The sequence below is a fragment of the Asparagus officinalis genome, chromosome 7, assembly GCF_001876935.1.
Source record: "Asparagus officinalis chromosome 7, Aspof.V1, whole genome shotgun sequence".
In the NCBI taxonomy this organism is placed as follows: Eukaryota; Viridiplantae; Streptophyta; class Magnoliopsida; order Asparagales; family Asparagaceae; genus Asparagus; species Asparagus officinalis.
This window is the reverse complement of record NC_033800.1, coordinates 65,587,451-65,600,288: the sequence shown is the minus strand read 5'-3', so window position 1 is coordinate 65,600,288 and position 12,838 is coordinate 65,587,451. Positions and strand designations below refer to the sequence as shown.

Genomic DNA, 12,838 nt, shown 5'->3' with positions numbered 1-12,838 from the left:
AGAACATTGTACTTTTATTATCTAACCTAATTAGCTTCTTGTAGAGTAAGATATGTTTTTGAACCGTCACATTGTGGGTGTGCATTGTTATACTCTATATTGCTTTTTAATTCTTTTATTAGGTTGATTTGTACTCTTGCTAATCTGCATTCATATTCAGAATCCGCTACGGAATTTGCTATCTCTCTTGTCCAGACTTTGGTCATTCATGAACCTGGCTTTAACTCGCTAGAGCTGTACAATGTCATTGATGCCCTTGGAAAGGTAATATTTTGTTCAAACACTGGATTAGTGTATATGCAAGAAGTCTGAGACTGGTGGTTTAAATTGAACTTTCAGTTGGCACTGAGGCCTGGGTCACCAGAGTCATTGCGACAGCTGATTGAAATTGCAAGAAATAACACAAACACTACAGCATCACTTGTTGACTACACAGCTAACGAGGAAGATAAGGCAAGACAACCTCGGGACAAAAAGGTTGGTTATACTATCCAATACTTTACCTTTCTATTGCCTAACAATGGATACTGCCTATTTTTTTGATGTAAGCATCATGATTTTTCTTCTATATATATATATCAGGTCCTTTCCGGTCGTTCTTTGACAAATAGAGAGGACCATATTGTTGCTGAAATTTCTGCTGCAGATCCTACTGATTTCCGTGAGCAGGTATTTAATGTAATTTAGTCCATTCTTTTTAGATGCAATGTTCATCTCTGGACCAAAGCTCCATATGCGAATACAAATACATCCAAAAAAAGGATCAATACTTATGTGGTTCTTTACTAGATAGCTCTATGTATTCATTAAATGATTTTCTTGTGGAAGATTTCAACTTTATGTTTCATTCACTATTTTTCTGTTTTCCCTTTTTTCTTTCCTTTCCCCTTTCTCTTTTGGTGCTAAAAAAGAGCTTGCGATACATGTGTAGTGCGTGCCCTATGTGTCACTGAGAAAGGATGATTTTAGCATGTTAATGTCCTCAGCTCCTTCAACAGTCCTACGCGATAAGACTTAGGAGCAGTCTTAAGAGAGCTACAAATCCAAGTCTTCCAATGAATTTGTGGCCAAGCTAGTTTTCTGTTTCCTGGTCATTTAGGCATTACTTCGAGGTCCTCTCTAGTATGTCAAAGTAGAAGGAACACAGAAGTGGGATACACTATGTCCTAAGCATTGTTTTTTGGGGTGTACAGAGGTGTAGAGAGGAGGCGAGTCCGAGAAATTTTTGGGGAGGAGGTTAGTCTGAGAGAGTTTTAGTTAGGAAGGACGGAGAGGGGTTTGGAGGGCTGGTTGGCTGGGGGGATTGATTGTTCATGTTGGTCTGTCAGGTGTCGATGTGTTGTAAGCATTGCTTTTCCATTTTTAGGTATTATAAATAGCATGGTTTTAAATGTTGGCCGACATGTCGGATTGGAGGTTAGAGCGATAGATATGGCCATTTCAAGTCGTAAATCGTTTTGAGGTTTATATCGGAGATGTCGGGGGACATTGTGGACATATCAGTTGTTTCTTTTGGAGTTGATAAGTATTGGGGTTTGGGTTTAGTACTCAAAACCCAAACCCGATTGACTCTTTTTTTGCCTTTTGTTCCCATAGCAACCGATAGCACAGAATACATATTAGGGCGAAAAAAAGATGCTGCTCTCTTTTTTGCCGCGATCTCCTTTCGTTTCTCTTCGTCTGTACAAATTGAAATTGAGAATTTATAAAAGCGTGATGTAAACAATTAAGTTTGAACCGTAACTTGAAATCAATCCAAAGTTTAACACTTCATGTCAATTTTATGCAGGACACTTCACTTTATGTTAATTTTATGCAAGGCACTTTGAAAGTTCTTGTTTGACAATGTATATTTTATTTACTTGGTGTCATAATATTCCACTGTTGCCCTTCAAGAAATGGAAAACAACTTGTGTCTTGGTGTTGAATACTCAATTCAAGTAGGATAAGTTACAACAAGACAAGTGTGTTCCATCTTGGTGACCAAAATTGAGTAGATATCCATCTGATATGACAATCCAACATTTAGTACATGTCCCCTGATATATCCCCGATTTTCGCTATCCGATATGAATTTTAGCCGTCTGACATGAACGCGGCATCTAACATTTAAAACATTGATAAATAGTGGACATCAATTTCAGTTGATCCTCTATTTAGGTGCCCTGTTATTAAATTTAAATGAAAAAACTTCGGTCAGAACGGAGGCTTGGCTACTTCAGAGTGATTTCGCCCTGAATCCCCTGATCCTACAAAACAATGGTAACAAAGCCATTTGTTAATTTTGATTGACTTAATAGTTATCTCGGGCTTGATGCTTTCTTTTGTTAAAAGATTTGATGTATTTTAAAACCTGCAAGTTATAAGTAAACCCAAAAGGCTGTTGTAAATGGGTTTGAAATCCACTTATAAGTCCAACTCAACATATCTTACCATATCCCATATCATGGGATGTTAATTATATAGTAAGATATACTTCATGTATCATAAGATACATTGACTCAGTAGGTGCACAAGATACTTATAAATTCCATGTCTATTGTATCGACTTGTTAGATTTATTTGCATGTCTTAGATATCGTAGTTATGGATGCTTGTCCACATTCAGTTTACTTTATTCTTTCAGTGAATACACGATCTGCCTCCTGAAATTTTATTTTATTACATTTATACTTGTGATATCTACTCTTTGTTGAGCATTAAATATGGGGGAAAATATAAAATATTACTTAAACAAAAAGTTCTGAGATCTAAATCTTTAATTAAAGGCTAAGTTGCACTTAAATACTGTATAGTTTTCCACTTGTGTCACTTAGATACCACCAGTTGTATTTTGCCTCACTAAAATACCCTATATTTTTCAGAAGTTGCAAATTTTACCTTCTGTTAGTTAAAAGATAGAAATATCTCTTCTTCTTCTTTCCTCCTCATTTTAACCTAAATCTCTTATCTTACCCTTTCTCCTCTTGATAAGAAAATCAATGAAGTTTATGAAGCTAGGCATAAAAAATTCATGTTTTCCAAGTTTATTAAGTTTTGGGTTGAATAGGAAAATACTGGAATTTGTAATTGTAAGATAATTTCTTATGATGAGTACAAACAATTGTCCCCAAAAGTTAGAATAAGGAACATCCATAATCATCGAACCAAAAAAAAAAAAAAAAAACCTAACTCAAGCAACCTTTCAAAATTTCAAACACATCAAATCTCTCAATTGAACAAAAACACATCAAATTCAAAAATCTACTTAAATATCTGATGTTGAGGAGAGATCACATGATAAAAGATCCAAATCCAAGCCTTATTCTGCAAATTTAGCACAATTCAAACTCCAAGATTTCAGTTTTAAGCTTGATTTATCCCGAAAACCAACTTCGGTTCTAGGGCTCTGTTATATTTTAGAGAAAAATCCAACTTTGTGTTTTAAGCTTGATTTATGGTTCAGCTGAGTTCTAAATTCAAACAAATATCTAGGGGTCAATTGAGATCAAATTCTCTTGCAAAAATTTTACAAAAGATTTATCTTTCTCCACAGCTCCATTCTTTGGGCATTGAGTATGAATATAAATGACACACATTATCTGGAATGACACTCAATATTTATTAAACATCTCTGATATCCGCCATCCATTTTGGTTTTTTCTGTCCGACATGTCCTCGTCATCCTGCATTTAGAATATTTTAAAAGTTTCTAAAGATGTTTCACTAAGTGGCTTCTTCTTGTGTTTTAGATTACTCATCTTTTCTCTGAGTGGTGTCGAATGTGCGAGATCCCTGCTACAAATGATACAGCTTATGATCATCACATTTCACAGTTGCATCAGCATGGTTTACTGAAGGGTGACGATACCACAGATCGTTTTTTCCATATTCTAACGGTGATCTTCTTTATCTTTTATTTGTAGTACTTGTATATTTCAGTTGTATGTTGTTTTTTTATATGCTATTTTATTTTAAAATTGTACCAGGAGCTTTGTGTTGTACATTGTCTAGCTGGCGAGCAGATAACTTCTCCTTCAACACTTCAAACAACTCAGCAATATCAGCTTTTATCATTTGCAGCAGTTGATGCATATGAAAAGCTTGTAGTCTTAATTTTAAAGGTAGATGCTTGTTTATGACAAAAGAGAGATGCAGTTTGGGTTTATCTAAATCTCTGCATTAATTTCTATATTTCATTATGAAGGAACATTTATTTCTATATTTCATTATGAAGGAACATGTTTCTGTTTATTTGTTTTTATGGGAAATTTCTATTTCTGTTCCTTGTGTTTTTCTACTTATGATTTGTTTTTTTTCATTTGTTTGTAGTACCCTTCAGTTGATCAAGCATCAAGTAGAACTATTCTTCTGTCCAAGGTTGAGTTTTAAAGTCGATCTCTATTGTCGATACATATATACACCCACATACAAACTAACACAATCACATAACACACTCTCGTACACTTGTTTACTTATTTCACGAGTATTGTCTAATAAGACATTTTTTACACAGATTCTCTCAGCAATTGTGAGAGTCATCCAGAAAGATGCAGAACAAAGGAAATCCTATTTCAATCCAAGGCCGTATTTTAGATTGTTAGTCAACTGCCTTATTGATCTTAGCGGTCCTGATGCTGGTTTTGATGGTCCCAACCTTCAGGTAAAGCTTGGTTGTGGATTTTGCATGGCCTTATGTGCGTTCTGAGTGTGTTTTCTTGTACTTCAGGTTTTCGTTCTTTTCGCAAATGCTTTCCATGCATTGCAGCCTCTCAAAGTTCCTGGCTTTAGGTTTGTGCACTACCTCATCTTTTTTCCTTAAGCTTCAGAAAATTCATCAAACAATTGTTATTGTTATCCGTTGTTTTTACTTGAATGTTTTGAAAATTTGAACAGTAGTGTTGATGATAATTATACTATCCAAGGTTGATTGGTATCGGTGTAGACGCCAGGTCGAAATTATATAGATAAATTATAAATGGATTACTACACGTCTTTGTGTATTACTTGCGCTAAATTATTATTCATTGTAAATAAAAGAACTGGTTGCTTATTTCCCAATTGGTCTTAATTTAGCTTGTTAGTGATTGGTTTAAATGTATATGTTCCTTCCCTATAATTTGTTAGTATGTATTAAATGGAAAATTCCCAATTGGTCTTAATTTAGCTTGTTAGTGATTGGTTTAAATGTATATGTTCCTTCCCAATAATTTGTTAGTATGTCTTAAATGGAAAATTCACTCTTGCCGTGAGTGTGAACTTATTACCTGCGTCCGATCCTATTTGACTGCTTGAATTCTCGTCCAAAATAAGCACTTCTATATCTAAATCAAGATCATATAACTAATCCTAGTCTGTCTAAAATCCAGTCTAACTTTAAAATCCTAACAACTTTAACTTCTACTAGCTGAATCAAACCTAATCTCTTAATTTGTCCTGCATCAACAAACATTGGACGGCCAGATTGCGAGGCAGTAAAATAGTGGTTCTATTTGCCAAGAAGAGATGCTAATGAGAGGATTTAGAGTAGACCAAGAAGAAAATTGAGATATTCCTCATATTCTATGTTCTGTGTATCTTTTTCCTACAAACGATCCCAGTAAGCTTTATAGATACATTAAAAGAAGCATGTGATTGTTTTTTCATCCACTTAATTTTGAGCTTCTCAAACCTGAACAGATATTAAAAAAAAAAACTAAAATTTCACAAATTACTAACTAATATTTAAATGAAGGAGCTGTGGAACTGAAACAGTTTTAGCCAAACAGCTGCTATGCGGTTCATATTCTGTTTAATGAGAAGCTGCTCACCTTCAATTTAAAAGAGAAGACATCAAAACCAGCATTGATGACTTAAAAAACAGGAGGGATGCAATGTGAAGAGTGAGTTGGGCACTCATGTTGCCCTCATCCAAGCTCGTTTTAAGGGCCAAGTTGTGAGGGGTTGTGATGTATTAGTGCTTGTGCGTTTTATTTAAGGCATTATATATGGAGGGATAAAGTATATGTAGAATCTATTCATAAATGAGAATTTTTTTTAGATATAACAAATTGTTAGACTATGATGGAATCAAGCTTGAGAAGCAACTAAACTTTTAGATAAGAGTAAGTGGCTAAGACTAAGAACAGTATTTGCCTTAACAACAACTGACAGAGTGATATGAGGAGAAGCAAACGGATCGACGTCTAGTTTGTTTAGTTTTGGCTTCTAAGCAATCTAGAATTTGTAGATTAGGAACAGAATGTATACTATCACATTTAGCAAATTGTGACAAGGGATGAGCATATAGCACATTAGTATTAACAAATACCTCAGCGTGCCCATTTTCGCTTAATCATACATCAAGATGGTGAGACTGAGGAAGAGTATTTTTTGCTAGAACCTAAGTATGGTGCTTAGACGAATGTGTTTAGAATCTATGTATCGTAAAATATCAATCAGATTGAAGGAAAAAATAAGTAAATGACTATAAGAGTAGAAATGATTAGCATAAATGAGAATGTTTAGTTGGAGAAGTGGATACATATAAAGATGACACAATCTATATGCATTAGGAGATTGCTTCTATTGAGGACCAAATGAGGTAGAATCGATTGATGTAGGGTGGTGCATCATAGTTAATAAGTGTGTTGGAAAACGATATGTGATTATAGTTAATGGAGTAATCACAACTAGAGGCAGAGCTAAGCTTTCTTTAGACAGAGCCTTAACAAGGATATGATAGTAGTTAATTGGGATGACAATTTTTTACATCATTGGATGGAATAGAAGAATTACTGTAGCTTATAAGTTTGCGATGAAGGGTATGTTGTTGTTACTGTCATAAACGTAGATGTTGATTAGGCCTCAGTTATTTGAGGTAAGTAAATGACCATTGTTCTTAGGCAGCCATTGGAGGTGTTATTCATGTAAGTTGAATCCCATTGGACCTGTAACTAATCTGTCCTTTGTTGAGCCATGTAGAAGAAGTAATTATATATCCAGTACGGGTTGAGTTAAAAACCCTAAAATGCCTAACAACCAGTTGGCCTGATCCAATGGAGAGGGATATTTGCTTGGTTTATGGTTTACGTGTCGTGGAATTTGACCTTGGTATATTACCTTCTATGAAATCTGCCCAGAATTTCCTTCTGCTGGTTGTAACCTTTTGTCTTTCTATCTTAATATCAGGTTTCATGTCCTAATTCCCATATTGAGCTGTATAAATTCAAAAAAAAAAAAAAAAAAAAAAAACTGTGTTGAGTGTGTGAACTAAAGGATCTCTTTCTTCTCTTATTAACTGACAACAAAGTGTGATTCGATGAATCTGGAATTAGTTGAATTGCAGGGAGAATAAGTTGTTCCTTTTACCCACAACACTTCAGATGGAGGTAATCCGCGCTCTTTACAGAACCTAACAAGTGATCAATTCTAGGCCTTGATCAGAATGAGTGTACAGGGGCTCATCTTCCACTTTGTACGGTTTATCGTTGCTTCATTGAATCTGTGCGTTGAATCTCTACTATACTTAATTTTACCCAGCTTACCTCACGTTCCAGCGTTCTGCTTCAAGGTGCCAGTTGCACAAAGGAGCCGGATTATTCTACATATTCATAGTTCCTATTTAGAGATAACGAATAAATAACCTTCAACCTCCAGAATTAGGGGAAATGGAAAACGCAAATCTCGGGAGAGGATGGTGATATAATTTAGCGGACAATTAATCGACAATCAGTTGCTAATTTGCCCATTATCCTTGTTGAAACTCTTATCTATTTTAGTTGGGTTTGCATTGTACAAAAAACTAAGACACATTCTTTATAATGAAAATCTACTGGGCTTGGATATACATTATATTTGTACATAGGAATGACTTGAAACAATGTATGAAATATAGTCACTTGGGGTCTGTTTGTTTGCACGGAAGTAGCAAAGAAGTAACTAAAGTAGAGGAATTTTATCCTACTTTCAAGCAAAAAATTATGTTTGTTTCTCCGAAAAGACTACTTCAGCTACTTCCATAAATGCAGATGTGGCGTCTAGGTGTCACTCCTACTTCCTAGATTTTTTCCTCCCTTGAAAGCTCAGAAGTAGAGGGAAAGTGAATAAAAAGTGTGGTCCACTTAAATTAGAGATTTACTAAAAGTAATCAAATATCAAAGCAATATTCCCACACGCCATCTCTCTCACAAAGGCTTCATTTTTGTGTCTTGCTGCTAGAATCTTTTAATATGAATCATCATGTGCGTACATGATTTTTATTTGGAGTTAAAATTGATATTAGTTTTTTATACATGTATCGGTGAGGTGGCGGCTAAAATCGATTTGTTTTGCATAGCATTGATGAGGCGGTGGTTCTTTGAGTTTTGGAACACATTCGCATACCTCTTAATGACTTCTCATGAATGAAAATCTTGAGAAAAGACCGTCCAAATCAAATGTATAATAATTGTTTGTTTGTATCTTCAAGTATAATGAGATTCATGTATCAATTGATGACTTGGATGGTTAATTTTTCAGTTAATAGCGAGAAAGGGAAGTAATTATACCATGGTATACATATCAATTACATCCTCTACAATTATAATCCAAACAAGAATAGTATGAAAGCTACGTGTATTAGTTACTTCCTAATAATATATCCAATTTCTATCCAAACAAACAATTAAAAGAAGATAGTACTATTTCCTCTACTTCTAAAAATATATGAAACAAACAAAATAAGTACTACTTCTGCTACTTTCTACTTCATAATTGAGGAAGTTACATCTTTGATCCACTTCTTACTTCTAATACTTACGCCCATCCAAACGAGCCCTTAGAGTCTTGCTTACATGCTGTAGCTGATAAATTAGAGTCACAAGTCAACTTGTTTCTTCTTTTTCAGTTTTTTGTGCAATCTCTAATTTAATGGATTTTCTCTCAGCTTTGCATGGCTTGAGTTGGTTAGCCACAGAACTTTCATGCCAAAACTTCTCACTACCACTGCCCCAAATGGTTGGCCAGTTTTCCAGCGCTTGCTCGTGGATTTATTCAAGTTCATGGAGCCTTACTTGAGAAATGCTGAGCTAGGAGAGCCGGTCAGCTGCTCTCTTCATTACTGTTTTTTACCTCTTACAAATGGATTCATTTGGTAGACAATTAAACTTCTCCCGTTCAACTTTTTCTCAGGTTCACTTTTTGTACAAGGGCACATTAAGGGTGTTGCTTGTATTGCTTCATGATTTTCCAGAATTTCTGTGTGATTATCACTTCAGCTTCTGCGATGTGATTCCTCCTAGTTGCATTCAGATGCGGAATCTTATTCTAAGTGCTTTTCCACGCAATATGAGGCTTCCTGATCCATCTACTCCTAACTTAAAGGTGCCTGCTGAATGTTCATCATGTTGGAGCTTCCAGTAGATGACATCATTACATTATGTAATCAAAATTCTGTCATTAACATTTGAAACTCTCTTATATAGATCGATCTTCTAGCTGAAATCAGTCAGGCCCCCCGTATTCTATCTGATGTTGATGGTGCTCTGAAAGCAAAGCAGATTAAGGCTGACATAGATGAGTATCTACAGGTAATATAATATCAGCTATTTGTCATTGCACGTTGTATGTCAAGACTGTTGTAGAATTGGCATTATACAATTGAATGCCAATTCTCTTGATTTTTTTTGTGATATTTAGCATGTGTACCTTGTTCACAGTTCTGGTTTAATATATCATAAAAAATTTGTTGTCTCCTATTCGAAGTAGTAGTCTTAATAACACATTTCTTGTCCTGCAGACAAGGCCAGAAGGATCTACTTTTTTATCTGAACTGAAGCAGAGATTGTTTTTACCTTTAAATGAAGCTAATCTAGCAGGAACACGCTACAATGTACCACTGATCAATTCGCTTGTTCTTTATGTAGGAATGCAGGTAACTTGTCTTTTTCACTTGGTTTGCTCCTTACTAGGTCACAAATCTTTTTATTTTATTTTATTTTATTTTAATCCCTTTTATTTGTGTAAATTATGATATTAAGCTTTAGGGATATCCACTTTAATGAATTGCTTAGGGGAGAAAAATTATAAACGGCATGTAGTGATTTCATCACGTATATGTTTATAAGCAATAGTACCTCTTCTTGAAAGGTATTGTAATTTTTTTTTCTCGCATAACTGGGTATCAGGAGTTCCACTAAAAAAGACCAGGCTCTTAAAAGTTTGTCGTGCTGGGTTTTAAGATAGATTCTTATCTTAATAACCAGTCTCCAGCACAACGGCACTTCGAATGAAGGTTTGCTCAAAGCAAGGCTTATCTTATAGTTGTTGCAATAAACCTGAAATGGACAACGATTCCTGCAGAAGTTCTATCTCATTTTACAAGTGAAACATAGAAAAAAGATTATCAATGCATCTTTCTGCCGTTTCTTATCCTTCCTTGGTTTTACTAGCTATACGGAGAGAAGGAACATAAATATACATGCTTTGTTAGGATTTAGAAAACTGAACAATTTAAACTAAAAACCGTGGTATGGATATCAAAAGCTGGCTCAAGTATAGACAAATTTCAAAGCAGGTATACTTCTACATGCACCACCTGAAAGTCACTATTATGATTGTAAATCATAATAACAACAATAATAAAGCCTTTATCCTAAATGTTTGGTGTTAGCTATAGGAGTCGTATTCTTCCATTCCGTTCTGTTATGGGTCACCCCCTCCATTAGGTTAACCCTAATCATATCCTTTTTAACTGCTTCCAGCCAAGTTCTTTTATATCCACTTCTAGATTTCTTTTCTCCATTAACTATAATATTATTACTGTTTCTAACTGGTACACCAAGAGGCCTCCGTTGTACATGATAACCAAACCACCTTAATTAATTCTGTCATTTTATCCTCAATAGGAGCAACCTTTAATTTATTATGAATGCGCTCGTTTCTTATCCCATCTTTTAGTGTATACCCACAAGACCCTCCCAACCTTTTCATTTATGCTACACATTTTTTGTACTTTTTTAAATTACCCAACATTCTAATCCATAAAGCATTGTTGGTCTTATAACCGTCATATTGAAATTTTCCTTTAGTCTCTAGGTATTCTATGATCACACAAGACTCTCGAGGCAATCCACCATTTTAAGCATCCTAATTTGATTTGATTGACAACATCATCCTCAATCTTACTATCATGCCAAATGATTGCTCCTAAACAACAAAAGTGATTACTTTTAGATATTTCTTAATCATCAATATGCACTATAGACTCTTTTCTCTTTTTAGGTTTACTAAAAATGCATTCCATGTATTCTATTTTTTTCTCCTTACTAATTCTAAAAACTTTAGTTTCAAAAGCTTGTATCCATCTTTCTACTTTAGAAATTATATATTAACTAGTCTCGTTAACTAATACTATAATATTAGCAAACAATATATACCATTACATTTCATCCTGAATGTCTATAAATTAGTATATAACTAAAGTAAAAAGATAAGGGCTTAAGACTGACTTTTGATGTAAACCTATGGAAATTATACCTTAACTAGTCTTGTTAACTATAACATCAACAAATAACATATACCATCACACTACATCCTGAATGTGTCTATAAGTTGGTCCATAACTAAAGTAAAAAGATAAGGGCTTAAGATTGACCCTTGATGTTATGGTAATAGGAAATGCCTTAGTCTCTTATTCCTTAGTTCTTACTTTGATTATTACTCTTATCATATGTATCTTTAATCACCCACACCCACACACGCACGCACACCCATACACACACCCATGCACATACACGTGCTCTTGCACACACCCACACACACGCGCACACACATACGAGCACAAGCACACGTGCGCACGCGGGCGCATGCCCATGCGCTCGTGCACAGTTTTTTTGTTATATTAGATACATGTTTCTTTTATAAAACCTATTGTAAATCATAATACTCTTTGTAATTATTAGACATTGTTTATTTACAGATAAGAAGTTTATCTAAGAATTAAAATTTTTATCGTGGATCATCAAGTGATGTTATCATTTATACCATTCGGTGTTATATACACTAAAGCATTTAACAGCCCCTTTATGATTTTGTAGCACAAAACCTATCCCTTTTAAGTATTGCGGTTTTCCTTAGACCATTGCATGGGGAAAATAACACTGCTTTTTCTACTTTGATATGCATAACACTTCCGGTTTCAGCCAAAATCTGGCATGTCTGACACCGCCATTGGTATGGGTGGAAACAAACGAAATTATTGACAAATAGTTCGTTTATTACTCGGGTGACAGTTCAGTTATAATCTTTATTTGACAAATAGTTCGTTAATTAAATGTCTAAACAGTTTTTAATTTTTTTAAGTAGTACAAATGTGACTTGTATGTGTAGGCTATTCAACAACTGCAGAGCAGGTCTGCTTCTCAGCATGCACTGACACAGCAAATGATACATAACTCTCCCATGGACATATATCTAGTGGGTGCTGCTATCGACATATTTCAGAGTTTGATTAAGAACTTGGATTCTGAAGGTCGCTACCTCTTTCTGAATGCTGTTGCCAATCAATTGCGCTATCCAAATAGCCATACTCATTTCTTTTCCTTTGTCCTGTTATACTTATTTGTGGAGGCTGGCCAGGTTTGTGTTGTCTTCTTTTCCTCATTATTTTGAATTGCCTTCCATTTCATCTGTCATTTTATTATTTTATTATTTCTATTAGTCATTCTAGGGTTTTTTAATATAAATTATAAACATAATTTTTATGTATCTTCTGTGCTTTAACTTGTGACTTGGTTACATTGCTTCTCAATTCAAAAGGCCTTTAAGGTAATTAGATAGGGTGATGATTGGACTCATAACTGTTCCAATTTGTAGCCAAATACTGTCTGGTATATGTTAT

The 12,838-nt window shown here is 34.7% G+C and overlaps 1 protein-coding gene across 1 annotated transcript in view; it reads left to right on the top strand.

The window, feature by feature from the left end:
• Positions 1-12,624, top strand: part of LOC109848315 (CCR4-NOT transcription complex subunit 1) — a 40,366-nt gene extending 27,742 nt beyond the window's left edge. Inside the window, exons 37-49 of the mRNA XM_020417758.1 lie at positions 161-264; positions 340-477; positions 583-669; positions 3,732-3,878; positions 3,969-4,103; positions 4,312-4,359; positions 4,496-4,642; positions 4,709-4,770; positions 8,885-9,038; positions 9,130-9,321; positions 9,423-9,527; positions 9,737-9,871; positions 12,328-12,624. Coding sequence (XP_020273347.1) covers positions 161-264; positions 340-477; positions 583-669; positions 3,732-3,878; positions 3,969-4,103; positions 4,312-4,359; positions 4,496-4,642; positions 4,709-4,770; positions 8,885-9,038; positions 9,130-9,321; positions 9,423-9,527; positions 9,737-9,871; positions 12,328-12,609 — 1,736 coding nt within the window. The 3' untranslated portion in view covers positions 12,610-12,624. The remainder of the gene's footprint in view (positions 1-160; positions 265-339; positions 478-582; positions 670-3,731; positions 3,879-3,968; positions 4,104-4,311; positions 4,360-4,495; positions 4,643-4,708; positions 4,771-8,884; positions 9,039-9,129; positions 9,322-9,422; positions 9,528-9,736; positions 9,872-12,327) is intronic.